A 19,775-nucleotide genomic window follows, 5' to 3' on the forward strand; every position below is an offset into this window, starting at 1 on the left:
ATGCAGGACTCGACCCTGCCCCCCTGTGGGAGAGAATGGCTGCACTGCTATCAATCTATCCAATCAAGAGCCGAGAATCCTGGACAGAGAGACAGCGTGTCCCCATGGGTCAAGTTTGAGGTTCAGGTGAGTAAACGGGGGGGGGGGGTATGGGGGCTGGGGGGCCAGTCACTGACAGGTGTTTTTTCACCTTAATGCATAGGATGCATTAAGGTGAAAAAACACCAAGGTTTGCAACCCCCTATTGTATTCTAGGCATGAATATTGAGAAAATAGGAGAAAGTTTAGGACTTTACTGGTATCACACTGAAGATGAATATTGTTTAACAAAAGGTTTTTATTTATTTATATTGTGTTACCCAAACCAGATAACTGGGCTAGGTATCACTAGAGAGCCTTAGAATAAATGTAGGGAGCCTACAATTAAGTAACATATTAGAGATACAGTACACAACCATAATCTTCTATTGGCCAGATGTCCAATGGTGGCTACTCAAGGGGTGGTGATGTCCAGTTACAAAGATTGCTCATTGCTCAACGTGTTTTGTGTTGTATACGCTTTTTCCAGGAGCTTAAGGATTAAAATGTATATTGAGTCTATGATAAAGCAAAAAATAAAGTAGTCAACACATCACATAGCAGAACATTTTGTACAATGCTATGCATGAAGATAAAAAAAATTCATTATTCATTGTGCAGCAGCAACCCTTATACTTACCTGAGCCTCTCGATCCAGTGATGTTGCACAAGATCCTCGACTGTCCAGGGCTCTCCCTCCTGATTGGCTGATACACAGCAGAAGGCGTCATTGGCTCCCACTGCTCTCAAAGTCAGTGGGCTAATGAGGAAAGAAAGGGGGCAGGGGTGAGCTGTGGCTCTATGTCTGAATGGACACACAGAGCACAGGCTCAGCTTGGGTGCCCCCACTGCAAGCTGCCTGCTGTGAGGGCACTTGGCAGGAGGGAGGGGTCAGGCGCGCCGGAGAGCAACCCGAGAAGAGGAAGATCTGGGCTGCTCTGTGCAAATCCACTGCATGGAGCAGATAAGTATAAAAAAAATTTTGTTTGTTTAAAATAACAAAACAACGAGATTTAAAGGGATTGTAAAGTCAAATTTTTTATTTTTTTAAAATAACAAACATGTTATACTTACCTCCACTGTGCCACTCATTTTGCACAGAGTGGCCCCGAACCTGCTCTTCTGGGGTCCCTCGGCGGATGTCTCTGCTTCTTCCCACAGGTGCTTCTCACGTTCATGCGAGCTCCCTCGCATTGGTGAGAAGCACCTGCGGGCGCGCTCCCGTGATACAGCCGGCGGCTATAGCCGCTCGCTGTATCCCAAGGCCCCGCCCCCGGCGCGCTGCGTCATTGGATGTGATTGACAGCAGCGCGAGCCAATGGCTGCGCTGCTTTGAATCCACCCACTCCAGCCAATCAGCGGCCAGGCTGAGCGGCGAAGAGGACGGCGGGGGCGAGCGCGGGATTTTCGAGGGGTCAGGTAAGTAAAACGGGGGGACTGGGAGCGCCGGCAGTGTCAGATGTTTTTTCACCTTAATGCATAGAATGCATTAAGGTGAAAAAACATTTACCTTTACAACCCCTTTAATATCACTTTGAGGTAAAAAAAAAAAAAAAAAAAAACACACCTTCAAACTATATAATGACTAACGATTTTGGGGTTTAACAATGAAGTTGGGGTTTTAGGGGTTCAAGCATGAAGTTGGTAATATCCTGTTATGGGAGTGTTTCTCTGCAGCAGGGACTGGAACAATTGTCAGGATAGAAAGAAAAATGGATGAGGCAAAATACCATCAAATTCTGGAGGAAAATCTGCTGCCCTCTTTCAGAAAGTTGTCAATGGGAAGGTGGTTTCCCTTCCAACATGACAATGACTCAAAGTACACAGCAAAAATGACAAACGCAGTGGTTAAAGGAGAAAAAGGTGAACGTTCTTCCATGGCCTAATCAAAGCTCAGACTTGAACCTCATTGAAAATCTGTGGAATTACTTGACAATTGCAGTCCACAAATGGTCACCATCAAATTTAACTGAGCTTGAGCAGTTCTGAAAAGAAGAGTGAGCAAATATTGCCAAGTCTAGATGTGCAATGTTAGTAGAGACATATCCCAACAGACTAAAGGCTGGAATTAAAGCAAAATGTGGTCTAACAAAATACTGACACAAGGGGGGTGATCCCTTTTCCAAATCAGTGATTCTGTTTTTAATTTTTTTTTTTTTCTGACATGTTGGTGTTATACCTCTCACTTGGATGTTATAAATTGCAGCTGCCTTTGTACAGCGACAGCTTCCTGGTGAGGATACAAACACACCTGAGCTCATCTGTGCCTGTCACTCATGCAGCGCTGGATGATCACCACTGTGAAAAGGGCCAGCATCAGTGAAGAGAAGATTTCTACAGGAACATGCACTTCATTACGGGCAAGCAATATTCCTGGTGACACCTCCTACAATAGAAATGGAAGTTTTGGCGAGATACTCCCTAAAGTTCAATTACTTCCAAAGGAATGCAGACACAGCAGCTTCTATCATTAGAACACAGAGTGTACATCAACTGATTAATAATGGACCAGACCCTCCAAATCAGAATGAGTATGTGATCAGTCTGGTGAAACACACAGCCATTTCTTCACTATAATGCTACTAGCCCTCTGTACTATATGAGCATTGTGTAATATGATGCCATTTAGTTGGAATATATGGACACCTACCGTATATACTCGAGTATAGGCCGACCCGAATATAAGCCGAGGCCCCCAATTTACCCCCAAAAAAACTGGCAAACTTATTGACTCGTGTATAAGCCGAGGGTGAGACATGCCTGTCCATCCCTGTGTGTGTGTCCGTCCCTGTGTGTCCGTCCATCCCTGTGTGTGTGTGTGTCCATCCATCCATCCATCCCTGTGTGTGTGTGTGTGTCCATCCATCCATCCATCCCTGTGTGTGTGTGTGTTCATCCATCCATCCATCCCTGTGTGTGTGTGTCTCCATCCATCCATCCCTGTGTGTGTGTGTCTCCATCCATCCATCCATCCCTGTGTGTGTGTGTCTCCATCCATCCATCCATCCATCCATCCATCCCTGTGTGTGTGTGTCTCCATCCATCCATCCCTGTGTGTGTGTGTCCGTCTGTGTGTGTGTGTGTGTGTGTGTGTGTGCGTGTGTGCGTGTGTGCGTGTGTGCGTGTGTGCGTGTGTGCGTGTGTGCGTGTGCGCGTGTGCGCGTGTGCCCGTGTGTCCGTGTGTGTGTGTGTCCGTGTGTGTGTGTGTGTCCGTGTGTCCGTGTGTCCGTGTGTGTGTGTGTGTGTGTGTGTGTGTGTGTGTGTGTGTGTGTGTGTGTGTGTGTGTGTGTGTGTGTGTGTGTGTGTGTGTGTGTGTGTGTGTCCAGCCTACCTGTGTCCCGAGCCTCCTTGCCTCCGTCCCGTGCCTTGCCTCCTTGCCTCCGTCCCGTGCCGTGCCTTGCCTCCTTGCCTCCGTCCCGTGTCGTGTCGTGCCTTGCCTCCGTTCCGTCCCGTCCCGTCCCGTCCCGTGCCGTGCCTTGCCTTGCCTCCGTCCCGTGCCTTGCCAGGATCGCCTCGGCGGCCATTCTAAAATTCAAAAGCCCCGCCTCCGCCTGTGATAGGCGGAACACTGAATTTCCCAGCAGCCTGTGTTCCGCCTATCACCGATATCGTCTCATCCTCGTACTACGGACGAGGATGAGACGATGTCCGTGATAGGCGGAACACAGGCTGCTGGGAAATTCAGTGTTCCGCCTATCACAGGCGGAGGCGGAGAAGGAGGCGCGGCTTTCAAATTGTAGTATGTCCGCCGTCTGTCTGCTCGATACGCTGATCGAGCAGTCAGACGGCGATGACTCGAGTATAAGCCGAGGGGGGCACTTTCAGCCTCAAAAAAGAGGCTGAAAATCTCGGCTTATACTCGAGTATATACGGTATGTAAAATATTAAGCACATCCAGAGTAATTAGATAAGCATCAATTTAACAAATAAACTAAGAAAAACTGGTCTGAACATTTTCTATCGAGCACACTCTTATTCCCTAAGCACAGCTCTAGAGGCCAGATAGCCAAATGTGGTGTAGCCACACAACACCTTTACCCAAGATTAGTATGTCTGACACATGTCTGACACATACAGAGCTGTAGGCACTCAAGTGAAATAGTCTCATTTGTCTTCTCCCTCTGGTGTGACTCGCATAATGGATTTTTGTTTCAATTGATCTTAATGGTAGGTAGTAGAACTGAAAAGTGTACTGCTAATAACAGACCTCGAGGAAGCAGTTTCACTCATCCAGACAGCTAATGCTCAGATCGATTTTTCAAATGTACTCACAAATACGCTTAGTAACCTTACTGTTATCAATGTTTTGAATCTTAATTCACACTTTCGACAGGTCCAGGACCTTGATAAAGCCATATTGCAGGCTGGTCTGGGCAATGTAGGAAGGTAACATGGCCACTAAATGTGCAAATATTACCGTGAACTGGCCATGCTGAAATATTTAAGATTCTGAATAAAAAAACAGTATTTTTATTTTTTTTTGTTATTTTCGATATTAAATACTTTAATGACATTGTTTATATAACCTTACCTTCAAGTCACAATATCCACCCTTAGTTTAAATCTAAAATAATTAGCCACAACTATATATAATTATAACTATAATTAAATTATCTTTAAAGCTTCAATTGCAAAGATCACTTGCTGCTTGAAAAATGAACTGGAAGTGCATGCGTGGAGTCTAGCGGGACAGACATGGAGCTCCGCTCCGCCGAGGCATAAAGCCACCTTCATAAGGGTCATAGCAGGATAAAAAGGTATCTCTTCAGCACCCCCTTCTACCAGGGAACAGTCAGATACCATTTTAAGCTGCCACAATGGTGTTGGGAGGAAACCGTGGCAAACCAAAACTTCTCTTCACAAAGGACATACAGGGGCACACCACAGCTAAAATGGCGGCGGTTCCCTCCTCATTCACTGCCTCAGTACGTTCCCACAGGCAAAAAACAACCCAGCCAATTTCTCCTGCTGTCTCAAACCAAACTAACTCCTTCGTATAATCCCTCACAAATTTCCTCAGGATCTCCAGCACTTTTGCATCAGTTCGAGAAAATGCTCAACAAGGCATTAAAGCAGACCTCTGAACAGATAATTACCAGCCTAACCAAAGAGATTAGAGAGCTAGGTAACCACACTGCTGCTTTGGAGTTAAAAATGGATGAAATAGAAATGAACACACAGGAAAATATGACTGAAATGCAGAATTTGAAAGAAGAGAATTTATTACTCCAATCTAAATAAGAGGACTATGAAAATAGGGCCAGGAGATACAATTTGCGCATAAGAGGAATTCCAGAAATGGTGACAGACCTACACTCTACAATTACAAGAACTGTTTCAAGAACTTCAACCATCCATCCCCATTGAACGTCTGGAATTAGACAGAGTCCACCGAGCCCTCGCAGCAAAGAAAACAGATGGTCCCCCAAGAGAGAGAATTGTAAAATTCCACTATTACCATTCAAAGAAGCAAATTATGACAGCGGCCAGAGATTTAAAAAAAAAAAGATTTAATCTTTCAAGGTTACAAATACCAGCTGTTTGCGGATCTATCCCAGCTCACCATTACCAAAAAACGCTCAATGAAACCCCAATTTCTGGAACTCCAACGCCACAACATTATATACCAATGGGGATTCCCTTTTCCATCAAATTCACCTTTCAAGGAAAGAGATACACCTCTAGAACAGTTGAAGAAACACCACAAACTCTAATAAACCTGATGCATGAAACAACCTGCACTTCCCACAGCACAGAAGAGCAGCACCATATTCACCAACAAGCAACACACCCCAAAATACAAGGAATAACGGAAATCATCATTCTCACAAAAGAATAAGATATGCCCCCACTTCCTTTGGATCAAGGAGACTCCATGGACTGAAAACACTAACTTATAGTAATTTCAGTCGTTTTGTAAGGGATAAATATATCCTGGTTGAACACATGAACCCGTGGGACGTTTACGTTTACTTTTACTTATTTTCACAACCAGCAACAATGCCTTCTTTTCCAATTCTATAAGTGACTTGAGAATTAATCCTATATATTTAACCCCTAAGAGGCTATTTGGAAATATTTTGCTTTTTCTTATAAATTAAGTATTTTTTTTTTTTGATTTTAGTTTCACAAATGGTCAGGAAATGACTAACAGTAAAATACTGCAAATGTTCAGGCTAATTAGGGGTTAGAGGAAAACGGACAATTTCTTTACCCAATCATTAGCCAAATATAACCCTACTATTCCAAACAGCCTCACTCAGTTTATACTTGATCCGAGATAATATGACCTTTTTAATGTTGTCTAATAATATAGATTGAATATGAACAGTTAATCGAAATAGTAACAACTCCAGGCATACCATTGCAATATATACGAGATAGTTGAGAATTATTAAAATTCTATCTATTACTCCAGGTTTAACCCAGTTATTATTTCCTTCGGTACTATTGTTTTAAATTGCCTTCAGATAATAGAACCAGTTAACTAAAAATGTTTTATTCTCTAGGCAATTACATAGAAATACCTTGCATAGAAACCTTTATCAAATTACCTACTACCCGAAATACATACTTCCTTTTGATGCTTTCACTATGGGGCTTCTTCCCTGCACACGGACGACCCATGCGTCCTCCTTGGTCTACCTCGTTCATCCACACTTATGATGTGGGAGTCCGACATAGGCGCTTTTTCCCGATTGTGATCCACATACCCCATCACAGGCCAATTTTGAATTTTTGGGATATATATTTGTCTCAAATCAAGCTATTTTTATGTTAACCTATTTTGTTTCTGCTTTTTCTTTCTCTTCCACTTCAGACTCTACGAGACCTCCTTTCTCTCCCATACCTTTTAAGTTCACACAGGTCGCTTCACCAACCCAGAATTGTATACGTCTTGGTAAGTTCACTCTTTATACTCAGTTACCGTGGCTCCAATAAATGTATTATCCCTGAATGTTTAGGGTTTAAACGTACCACAAAAAAGGGCCAAAGCATTATGCACGTTTCACGCACTTTAAGATGAAGTAAACTCTCCCACTCTGATGCTTCTTTTCATTTAGTCCATTATAATAAGTAATTATCAGACTATAGACACTAATCCAGCCAAAATCGCATATTACTTACTGTTTAAAGAAACTTTAAAAAAACTTGTTTCCAGGGGTTAGGCAGTGCCATCTTAAGTATTGTTTTCTGAGTCCACAGTAGAGTGCATTTCCTCCCTTACATTGAGCACTTCCTGTACTGTTAACCGAGCCTCCTTCTCAATCCAACGTTTCTATGGCAACCCTCCTTCCCTGTTCATAGCTTACTTGTTTATTTCATAGTATTTACTTGTTGCCGATGTCTAATGTTTGCCTTTGTCAGACTTATCAGCTTCAGCTGATAAGACTGCAGTAATGGCCAAGTTTAGACTGTATGTGAGGTCACATGGTGTGTAGGAGGAAGCTCTGCGTGATTAGCAGCCTCCTGAGAGTTCAGTGTTGTTCCGTAGGAAGTCCTGATAACAGATAGATACGCACATAGAGTGTGCCGTAAATCAGGGGAGATCTGTGCATGCTCAGTGACTTCATTCTACAGAACAAAAAGGATAACAATACTAAGCAAGTAAGGAGACATCTACAAGCAGTGTTCATTAGGGGTTTTTTATGCTGATTTACATGGGACAAAGTTGTGGGGGAGGGTTTACAACCACTTTAAAGGCACACCTTGTGTGTCTACAGGAAATGTAATTTACCAAGGATTTCACTCCTAAATATATGCCCCCCTTCAAATTTTTACAGTCTCTGCAAATTCCAAACAAAGAGGAACTCTTATAGCTTTCCACCGATCCACCCCTTTCACTTTATTTTCAGAGATCAAATACCCAGAAGGACAATACATAATACTTAGGGGGAATATGATTGATACGGCAGTCACTATTGTCTCATACCATGCCCCTAACAATAATCCCTCCCCTTTACTCTCACATCTTTTGCAAGTGGTGATTCTAATCAGGTTACCCTCCCATTTCTCGACAAATCGCCCTACACACCTCATAATACCTCGATCAAATTATTCTCTCAACTCCTCTCCAAATACAACTTAGTTGATACCTGGAGAGAACTCTCCATTCCATGGTCAGACCACAATGCGGTAGTTACAACCATAGCTTCCACTATGCCAAAGGCACATGACCCTACTTGGTATCTACCAGACATAATGCTAAAACACCCATCACAATGCCAGAAAGTTGAGCAGGTTTTAATAGAATACTTGATGCACAATAACACACCAGATATATCCCCCCTTACACTCTGGGAAGCCCACAAACCGGTATTGTGAGGCGATATACAGAGACAAATGGCATTATTTAAAAGGGAACGTAAAATCCTTGCCGAAAACTAGAAAACGACTTTAATGCTGCATCTATTTCATTTCAAAACAATCCGTCACCCACCACGAAATCCCAATTAGAGAAAACGCATATAGAATATGACTTATTTATTACGGAAACTGCAGATAAAACCAACGCATTAGACATTATTTTTATACAAAAACTAACAAACCAGGCACTTATCTAGCACATGCACTAAATTCAATAAATAAATCATTCAAACCAATTCGCTTGAAGGTATCTAAAGACAATTACACTAGTAACCCAGTCAAAATCGTGCATAAATTCAAAACCCATCTAGCATCTTTATACAAATCAACTCAAAATTTTAATGATACTGAAGCGGATTCCTTCTTTTCCAACATCACTTTACCAGATTTATCCCATGATCTAAAAACACTTTTAGAAAAACCTATATCAATGGAGTGGCAGCCTCTATTAGAGAACTAAAGACAAATAAAAGACCGGGCCAAGATGGTTATGCGGCTCTATATTACCGTACATTCACAGAACGTCTATCCCCCCATTTTAGTCAACGCATTTAATGTACTGTTAAATGACAATTCTTTCAAGCAAGAATCATTGACAGCAATAGTATGCATGATCTCGAAACCCTTTCCGATACTACTTCCTGTGTAGGTTATCGCCCCATTTCTCGGCTGAATCTTGATATCAAGCCGTTAGCAAAAGTTTTAGCAAAACGCCTTAACCAAATAATATGTCATTTAATGCAGAGATCAAGTAGGCTTTATGATGCATAGACAAGTGGGCGATAATGTGCGCAGGGCGGTGCCGACGCCAAAAAATGTCATATCCCTTCTTTCATTGGACATAAAGAGGGCCATTCAACACGGCTTCATGGCCCTACTCAAAGTACTCTTTACAAAAATGGTGATTTGGCCCACATTTCATAAAATGCATAACAGCATTATATAATAAGCCTATGGCATACATAAAATATGCAGGATACAAATCCGAACCATTCAACATCGAAAGAGGTACAAGACAGGGATGCCCATTATCCTCCCTCTTATTCGATCTTATTTTAGAACCCTTAGCCCAATTTATTAGGGCCAACTCCACGATTACTGGCATTGAAGTAGGAGGTCTGCAGCATAAACTTTGCATATTTGCAGATGATATCCTTCTTTTTCTGTCTTCCCCACAAAATTCAGGCCCTAAACTTTTTCCCATTTTAAGTAGATTTGCATCATTCTTGGGCCTGGCCATTAATCCCAAGAAATGCCTGGCTCTTGATATCTCACGAACTGATGCACAAAAGTTGCACTCCCCTTTATATGGGCAGATAGGTTGATTTCTAAATATGGGATAGACTTAACAGCCTCTCTTATACAGATTTATTGACAGCCAACTACCCCCCCCTTACTAAAACAAATAATGGCATTATTAAAACAATGGTCATGATTCCCATTATTCTGGACAGGAAGAAAAAATGCAACTAAAATGACAATTTTGCCCAAGTTATTATACCTGTTTCGAGTATTACCATTTTCTATCCCATCTTTTTATCTGACATTGGGGCAACAGAGTATCAAAATTTGTCTGGGGCCCTATCAAACCACACATACCAGTATATACATTATTTGCCCCTAGAACCAATGGAGGGCTTGGACTCCCCAATTTTGCCAGCTATTATAAAGCCGCCCACCTGGCCAGTATCACCAAGTACCATACAAAAAAGGAAATCCCATTATGGGCACTAATAGAAGCATCAGAATGTGATCCACTTTCAATCTCTAACTTATTATTATATACCTAAAGATCCATACCTAAAGATCCATACCTAAAGATCCATACCTAAAGATCGCCGTGCACCAAGTGACCCTGTAACTAAATATTTTGTATCTCTTTGGGACAGCCTAAAAACAACATGTCAATTACAATCAAAACCTAATCCCCTATTTATCCTTTTTCAAAAATCCTGCCTTCTACCCGGCCTGGATATATCAGAAATCTTTTAAAGCTTGGTCAAATGCCAATCTCTTAATGCACCATGAATTTATTACTTCCAATTCCTTCCGATCATTTCCAGAACTTAGGGAAAGCTATGGTTTACCGCAGTCTGAACTGTTCAGATAACTACAAATCAAAAAAAATGTTGCACCGCTCACAAATGCCGACTCACCCTTACCTCACCTTTCCACTTTTGAATCAATGTGCAAAAATGACCCACTTGCTAAAGGTAATATATCATCTCTTTACACACAACATTTGACTAAACCAAAATCTGATAAATTAACCTATGTCCAAAAGTGGGAAGAAGATTTGGGACGTAAACTGATGATGCAGAATGGTACGCAATATGGTTAACTACTAAATCCCCCTGGCCCAATGTTACTGCGATGAAATCAAATTATAAAGTCCTAACCCACTGGTACCTTGTACCTGCCAGAGTAGCTAAATACACTCCCAATCATTCAGCCCTCTGTTTCAGGGGTTGTACAGATCCAGGTACACATTTACATACCGTATATTGTGGACATGTCCAATAGCAAAATCTTTTTGGGGGAAGATCTTTGAACTAGCCTCCAAAATGTTCCGAATGCCACTAACATCAGATCCTTTCACTGCATTACTTAATCTAAAACCAGACCATCTAACATTCTCCCAATTTAAGCTTTCTGTTAAACTTTCAACCGTTGCTAAACAATGGCGAAAGCATGGAAATTGCCAATACTGTCATTGGCTGAAACTAAGAACAGAATGAATTCTGCAATGTCTCATGCTAAAATGTCTGCTATTGAAGGTAACCAAATTCCAAAATTCAAGAAAATATGGAATAAATGGATAAAGACTCATTTACCCCCAAATTTCAATGACTCAGTCCTACAGCCATGGTAACTATTTAACTGAATACCTGCTTGGTTAACAAAACCGTGTAACCACATCTTTTTCATATATGGAATAACTAAACTGAAACACGCTCTGGTACCTGGACCGACCTTGTGAACTTTATATATTCTTGCCTTTCCCCCTTTTCTATCACTTTTCCTTTTATCCCATTTTATGTTAATGTGCAACTTTTGGTCATCTATGTCTGCTCTTTATTAATACATACTATGCCTATATATGTAGTAAGACTTTAAGATAACCTTTGTTAGATATTTATAGTTACAACATTCATACTAACATGATATTGGAACATAGAGCAGTTAATTTTAATGCAAACAGCATACTTTGTTACTTATATATGTAATTTTTTATTGTTTAACAAAGAGCTTATGTTTATACATTTTTGTACATGTAACCAATGTACTTGCATTTTATTGTGTAAGGAAAGAACAAGGACAAAAGAACAAGGAAAAAACGAACAGAAAGGTACTTTCCAATAATAAATACAGGGATCGGACATTAAAGTGTTACTAACCCCAGGACCCTACATTCACTATATCTGGTCTCCCACAGTAAATATAAACTGCTAAATACCCTTTCTCATTAGCAGTACACAGTAGTCTGGTGACTTCTATCAGTGTCCGGCCGAGCACTAGTTAAAGCTTGTAGGAAGAATTTTCATTCTCCTCTGACTGTCCTATGAGGCTGCAGGGCCCCTAACCCTCTGGGCAGTGCTGATTGGCCCTGTGCTGATCACATGCCCCCTCCCAAAAAGTAAACTCTCTAACAATACACACCAAACTGAGCATGTGCAGAGTGGCTCCAAAGGCTTTGGAGATGGATCAGGGACAGTGGAAAAAGGGGGGGGTCAAGAAGACAGGATCAAACAGTGTTTATACACAATGCAGAGGATTAACCACATTTTCCCACAGAGAGTATAACAAGCAAGTTTTACTGCATATACAGACTGATTTTACTGTTGTGGGTTTAGTAACACTTTAACCTTATTAGACTCTGTAGGTCATAGTGCTTGAAACTTTGCTCGAACTTCTGATCATTTTTTTTTTCTTTTTTTTTTTTTTTTTTTAACTGGGGAAATCCCAGATCCCACCAGTCAAAAGTTAAACTTTCATTTCTCATTAACCTTTATAATCAATGAGTAGACGAGAACAAATGTTAATAATTTTGAAGTCTGATCCTAACATTGGTCAGGATAGAAAGAATTCCTTGCATAGTTCAATCACACGCATGCACCAAATATTTACCCTACTTGATATCCTTTACCATTGTGTAAAGTACAGTATTATAAGCAGCATCTACATTGTAGAGTTACACTCACAGTTATCTTCTACATGTTTTGCAGTGTCCTCTTCTGCAGGAAACACTTGATTTATAGCTGCCAAAAATGTCTGTAAAAAAAATATACGGTACACAAAATCAGAAAACATTTGGATACTGACATGAATGCTGTACAATATAATTCTTCCTTGATTACATCATCATAAAAGGTAAGTCATCATAAAGGTCAGAATGTTAGATATTTGATCAACTGACTTAAGCTAATGCTTAGCGTGCTGCTTTCTTGATTTCTCTCTAAAATAAGAAAAGTCGATGGACTTGTCACAAGCACTCGTCAAGAGTGCTGACTATGCCCACCCTTTCCACCCCTCTCCTCCATTTGCAAAAATTTCAACTAAGACTGCAGTCACCAGCACAATAGGAACTTCTCATTGAATGTAAGTGGCAAATGTAACTAAACTTGGGCTTAAATGAATACATTAAAGAAGTACAGCCAAAGTTCTGTATTTTTTCCGTGGATGACGTTTTTCAGCAGACAGAAGGCTCAACCCTTAGTCGGCTGACGTCACAAAGCCGGTTCAGGCTCAGGAAAGATTGTGACCTTATATTGTCAGGATCTGTCCCCATGCCTGGACCAGCACCCAGTTTGGCCACTCAGTGAGCTGTGAAAGCCTGAGCCTCCCACCTCCTCCACAGCCCAGCACTCCCATGAGCTCGGGGGGGAGCGAAGCAGAGAGCTGCTTACTGTCAGTGACCAACTCTCTGCTCAGGGAGCTGTGAGAACCGAGCAAACAGTGGTGTTTGATCACTTGGTTCTCAGTGTTAGAGCCAGCGGGGGACAGATGCATCAGACCGATGCTGCATCCACCTTGGTAAGTATCATTCTAAAAAAAAAATCAATTCCCATACTTCTCTTTTAGGAATGTGATAATAAACAGAGTAACATTCAATAGTTATTTTTTCTTATATCTGTATGTAGTCCAGCTTCAAGCTTTATTCAGACTGTGGAACGTCTCATAGTTAGTCTCATAGTTAGTACAGTTGAATAAAGACACCAGTCCATCCAGTTCAACCTGAGTGAGTGTCTACAATTGTCCATATCCCTGTACATCGCACACTCACATCAGTCCCTACCCTCAAGGAGCCCACAATCCAAGGTCCCCATTCATATACTAGGGGCCAATTTTGGACAGAAGCCAATTAACCTACCTGCATGTCTTTGGATTGTGGGAGGAAACCGGAGTACCCGGAGGAAACCCACGCAGGCACAGGGAGAACATGCAAACTCCAGGCAGGTGGTGTCGTGGTTGGGATTTGAGTCAGTGACACATCTTACTGCTAGGTGAGAGTGCTAACCACTACACCACTGTGCCGTCCACGTACCTTGTTGCTTTCTTCTTAATATGATTCTAAAGATTTTTTTTTTAAATAAACAAGCAGGTTATACTTAAATGCTCTGAGCAATGATTATGCACAGAGCAGCCCCCATTCCTGTTCTTTTTGGTTTCCCTATCGGAAATCCTGGATCTTCCCCCCTGCCGAGTGCCCCCAATAGCAAGCCTCTTGCTAAAGGGAGCACTCGGGCAGGCTTGATCCTGAGTCGTTCCCTGTATCCATTCACACACAGAGCATCACTCAGTTCTGCCCCCCACTCTCTCCTCTTTGGCTCACTGGCTGTGACTGCCGCTGTGCGAGCCAGTGAAGAGACAGAGACTCAGGAGAACCACTGCTTTCATGCACATCTCTGGATCGAAATGGGGCTAAGGTGAGCTGACCTGCACCCACAAGGTTTTTGACCTTAATGCATAAAATGCATTAAGGTAAAAGAAAAAAAAAAAGCCTTTAAATCCACATTACGTTTCAGTTGGGCTAAGCCCTTGTGCACACGGTCGGAGATTCCGACAACCAAATCAGTCGGATTTTGTCCATCGGATCTTGTCCGAAACTGTTGCATACACACGGTCGGACAAAGTTGTTGGAAAATACGATCGTTCAGAACGTGATAATGTAATTTCGTTACGATGGGACTACGTTCAGGCTAGTAGCCAATAGCTTTGATGTAGGAATTTGATCTGAGCATGCGTGGCACTTGGTCCGATCGGAATTCTCTACACATGATCGGAGTATGTCCGATTGGACCAGTTTGCCGGAAAATATTTCCAGCAAGTTGGAAAATTTGGTCCGACGGATATTCCGACTGAAACAGTCCAATGCATACCACACACAGTTGGATTATCCGACAAAACGGTCCGATAGGACACATTCTGACGGATTCTCCGACTGTGTGTACAAGGGCTAAAAGTTCCATGCAGTTTAATATTATAGGGGGCAGCGTTGGAATGCAAGGTCTGATATCAATGTCACAGAGAGATAGGACAGGATTCTAGTTTGTCCATGGGCTATGCTAGTCCACAAATCTATATTATCTCACAACAGGTTGGGGCTAGCCTAGGGCACCAGTGAGAAGTTATTCATTCTGTAGAATAGAAAGTGAAGCATCAAGATAGACAGAAGCCACAGCCAATATTCAGCTTAGAGAAGAACCAACAAAGACCATTCTGATGCGCACATATAAAACTACCCAATGCATATAGAATTTTGTTTTCTTAGTATATTTTGATTAAAAGGTAAAAAATTGAGGTGCTGACCAAAGCAATTTAGCTCAGTAGATCAAATAAATAAAAATGTGAATTCCAGCTGGCTGTTAAAAATGAGTTCCCCAACTTCTTCGTTTTCCAATTCTTAGAATCAATATCAATGCTCTTATCCTGTGCAGCATTTTCAAATCCCAGGATTTAATACAATGAGCATACAGATAGCCATTCTTGCGGTATTCTGTCTGTGCTCTGCATTACCTATTTGTGCGCTGAAAGTCTTTCATGTGTAGTGATAAAATTATTTGGAAATGCTGCTTCCCTCACTGAGCCCTGTACATGATCTAAGTTTCAGGTTATTGTTTTCTGGGTGAGAAGCAGCTGGTGTGTGGAGGCACGGAATATCATTTTCTGTTGGCATATACTGACTGTAAACCATGCGCAATGTGAGAAATAAAAGATATAGTAGAAAGAGTCTGGCACAGAATACAGAATCATGCCTACAACTCCCTTGTCTGAGCCTATGCTAGAGGAATTGGTGGATTATGAATTATTAGATCATACACACACACACACACACTGAAAAAGAAGTAAGAAGTAAGTTTTGGTGTTTAGTTCACTAAAATGTATGAACTATACAAAACCCAGTAGAAAGCCTACACTTAGTGGGAAGTCAAGGGAGGACTACTCCATACTACAACATTTGATAGATGATGTATGCGTTATAAAATACCTGCTGATCTTGTCAGGGAGTGAGCATACCACTTTCTTTAAACTAAGCATACAGCAGAAAGAGTCTCATCTTTCTTTAGTAAAATACTAATCCCATAAACCTGAATGTAATCTCTATGAACAAGGGCAGAGATGTTTGAAATACAACCATGGCTGCCCTCATAAGGTGAGCGATTTTGACTTTTCTCCGATGCCCACCTAACCAAAACTGCCTTACTAAAACTCACTAACAATTTACTAACTGCTAAAACCAACAGCCAGTACTCCATACTCCTACTACTTGACCTCTCTGCGGCCTTTGATACGGTTGATCACCGGCTCCTCCTCAATAAACTACATTCCCTTGGCCTCAAGATTCTGCTCTATCCTGGTTCTCTGTCTATCTATCACAGCGCTCCTTCAGTGTCACCTACAACTCTGTCTCCTCCTCTCCATTGCCCCTTTTTGTGGGAGTCCCCTAAGGCTCTGTTCTTGGACCCCTTCTCTTCTTTATCTACACCTTCTCCCTTGGTCACTTGATAAATTAACCACTGTTTCCAATACCACTTATACGCCGAAGACACCCAAATCTATCTTCCTACTCCTCACCTCACTCCTTCAAGTCTCCTCTCGCATTACTAACTGACATATCAGCATGGATATCGCACCACTTCTTTAAACTAAATCTCTCAAAAAACTAAGCTATTAATATTCACATTCATAACTCTGTCCCATGCTACATCGCCAATCTTGTCTCCAAATATCACCCAAATCGTCCTCTCTGCTCTTCTCAAGAGCTCCCTACTCTCAAGCCCTCTTGTCTCCTCCTGCCATGCTCGTCTCCAGGATTTCTCCAGAGCCTCTCCCATCCTCTGGAACTCGCTACCTTCATCTGCCTGGCTATCCCCTACTCTTGCTACTTCAGATGATCCCTGAAAACTCATCTCTTCAGGAAAGACCATCACGTCTCCAACTAATCTTTTACCATCAGCTCATTCCCCAAAGTTACAACCTTTTGTACCACCTGTCCTATTAGACTGTAAGCTCTTCTGAGCAGGACCCTCTTAATCCCCTTATATTTTATTATATTATAACTGTACTGTCTCCTTTTTATATTGTAAATCGCTGTGTAAACTGTTGGCGCTATATAAATACTGTATAATAATAATAATGTTGAAATGCAACCATGGCTACCTTCATAAAGTGAGTGATGTTGAAATGCAACCATGGCTGCTCTCATAAGGTGAGGGATGCTGAAATGCAACTATGGCTGCCCTCATAAGGTGAATAATGTTGAAATGCAACCATGGCTGCCCTCATAAGGTGAGTGATGTTGAAATACAATCATAAATGTCCTCATAAGGTGAGATGTTGACATGCAAGGACAGAAGTGTGGTGTTCTCAGGATCACCAGAAGGGGCAAAAGCCTTAAATATAAAACAAATTCAGCCACCACATCTGGCGACTGCTATGCTGCAATACATTATTATTGATTTGTATTTTTTTTTGGGGGGGGGGGGGCTTTAGACATGCTTTAAGGGGTTTTCTACTCCCTCGTGCAGCATTGAGATGTACACAAACAGAGAGGACCCCCCCACCGACTTTCTGTGTTCACTTAATCCCTCCCACCCCCTAGCAGTTAATCCCTTCACTGCCAGTGACATTTTTACAGTAATCAATGCAATTTTATAGCATTGATAGCTGTATTAATGCCAATGGTTCCAAAAATGTGTCAAAATTGTCCGATGTGTCCGCCAAAAGGTTGCAGCCACAATAAAAATCGCTGATCGCCACCATTACTAGTAAAAAAAATATATATATATATATATTAATAAAAATTACATCAATTTACCCCCTATTTTGTCGATGCTTTTGCGCAAACCAAAAATATGTCGAAGAATACATATCGGCCTAAACGGAGGAAAAAAAAAAATGTTTCTATATATTTTTTGGGGATACTTATTATAGCAAAAAGTAAAAAATAGAGTTTTTTTTCAAAATTATCGCTCTTTTTTTTGTTTATAGCGCAAAAAATAAAAACCGCAGAAGTGATCACATACCACCAAAAGAAAGCTCCATTTGTGGGAAAAAAAAGGATGTAAATGTTGTTTGGGTACAGCATCGCATGATCGCGCAATTGTCAGTTAAAGCGACGCAGCGCTGAATCGCAAAAAGTGCTCTGGTCAGGAAGGGGGTAAATCCTTCTGAGGCTGAAGTAGTTAACTGATTTTTACCCAAAACGTAGCCTATTTGCAGGGAAACTGATAACCTGAAAGGTCAACCACACAAGCCAAAAAGGGATAGGACTGAGTGTGCTCTTCTCAATTGTATAGGACACGTAGGCCTAGTTTACACTAGCCTTGCTCTCTGAAGAGTGATCCACCTTCAGATTGCTCTTCAGACAGCATTGGACAGATGGTGAAGTGGTGCTGTATCGCCTCCTTACTGCCTGCTATAATAGCTTAAACCTTGCACTAGCATGTCGCAATGCTATGCATCGTACGTGTTTGCGAAAAGGTTACCCATTCAGATGAATAGGTCACATTCACTGGGGATATTTTTTGCATAAAGGGGAGCTGTTGGGGGGAGTGTTAAAAAGGTTTCTCAGCCACCCATTTTATCTCCCCTCAAACACAAGTATAATCGAGCCCCTTAAGGCATTGTCCAAGTATATTATAGCATGTCAAAAGGAACACTGCACATACATTAGCTGAGAAGACAAGCAAGAAAATTGAGGTTTATGAGCACCTAAATAAGATACGAGGAAAATCTCTTCTCCCAGTACTTTATTCACATTTAAAATGTGCAGGTTAAGTACATAGTCAGATATGAAATCAGAATCATTTCTAGAACCTTTAGTGGTTAGACAAATTCCTAAGTCTCCCTGCACACTAGCATTTTTTTAAGCTCCTAGAAGCTAAATAGTGTTATCCTATAGTAAGTGTCCATGCACACTACTTTAGGTTATTAGCATTTTTTTTGAGCTTCAGCATCTAGGAACAGAAAAAAAAAATGTTTTTGTAGCGTTTCTTGGAGTGTTTTTCCACCAGAAACACTCCTAAATGCTAACAATAGCACTTTTTGAACTTTTTTCCCCTTTTACTGTAAAAATGCTGATAAAACGGTACCACTCCTAAACGCTGCTAAAATTCTACGACAAAAAGATATTACCAGCGTTTTCTAGCCAGCATTTTTTTAGCTTAAAAAAAAATAAAAAAAATAAATGCTATGTAAAAACATGTAAAAATGTGTAAATGGAGCCTTGAAGTCTGAACACCCTCTTTTTAATCAGGTTTCCATTTATGCAATTCTAGAACACAAGATATTATTAGTCTTAGCCAACATGGAAAAATGGATCATTGTCACAGTAAATCTGGATCATTTATGATACAGTAGTTATTTTGGCAGGACTTAATATTTTAAAAGGAAGCCCATCTTAGAAGAAATGCCATTTCTGACATCGCCTTGCAAAAATGCTTGTCTACTGTACTGGATCCAGTTCAATACTTTGAGTCCCTTGCCAAGCAAAAGTATATAGATCACAATTACAGACTTTGTGTCAGACCTGTGACTCAGAAAGAACTGAAGAAAACACCACACAGTCAGGCAACTAGCTTTTTCAGAGGCATGTCAATAAGCGCAGCCCCAGTAGGGGTCTCAAGACAGGTTTTCCTTAAAAGCTGGTTTTTATTTTGCTATAAAAGCTTACCTTTCCTTTTTGATGCAGAGGTTCAATAGTTAAAGAATCTGGCCCAATATCCACAATATTTCCCAACTGAAATCCATCAGTTGGATGTGGCGCCCACACAGACTTTCCGTCCTCCATGCTGCTCTGCCGCAGTCGTCACAGTTTGCTAAATAGT

General features: G+C 41.3%; 1 protein-coding gene across 7 annotated transcripts in view; it reads right to left on the reverse strand.

Annotated features, from left to right (window-relative positions):
* The window catches only part of MYO6 (myosin VI), a 416,768-nt gene that overhangs the window by 300,365 nt on the left and 96,628 nt on the right, over positions 1 to 19,775 (reverse strand). For all 7 annotated transcript variants that reach the window (XM_077487353.1, XM_077487359.1, XM_077487358.1 and 4 more), the window contains 2 exons: positions 19,622 to 19,766; positions 12,648 to 12,717 (listed from right to left, as the gene is read on the reverse strand). In XM_077487353.1, coding sequence (XP_077343479.1) covers positions 12,648 to 12,717; positions 19,622 to 19,738 — 187 coding nt within the window. In that variant the 5' untranslated portion in view covers positions 19,739 to 19,766. The remainder of the gene's footprint in view (positions 1 to 12,647; positions 12,718 to 19,621; positions 19,767 to 19,775) is intronic.

Source organism: Lithobates pipiens, unplaced genomic scaffold (assembly GCF_037356315.1).
Source record: "Lithobates pipiens isolate NorthernLeopardFrog02 unplaced genomic scaffold, aLitPip1_a1.2 Scaffold_18, whole genome shotgun sequence".
NCBI lineage: Eukaryota > Metazoa > Chordata > Amphibia > Anura > Ranidae > Lithobates > Lithobates pipiens.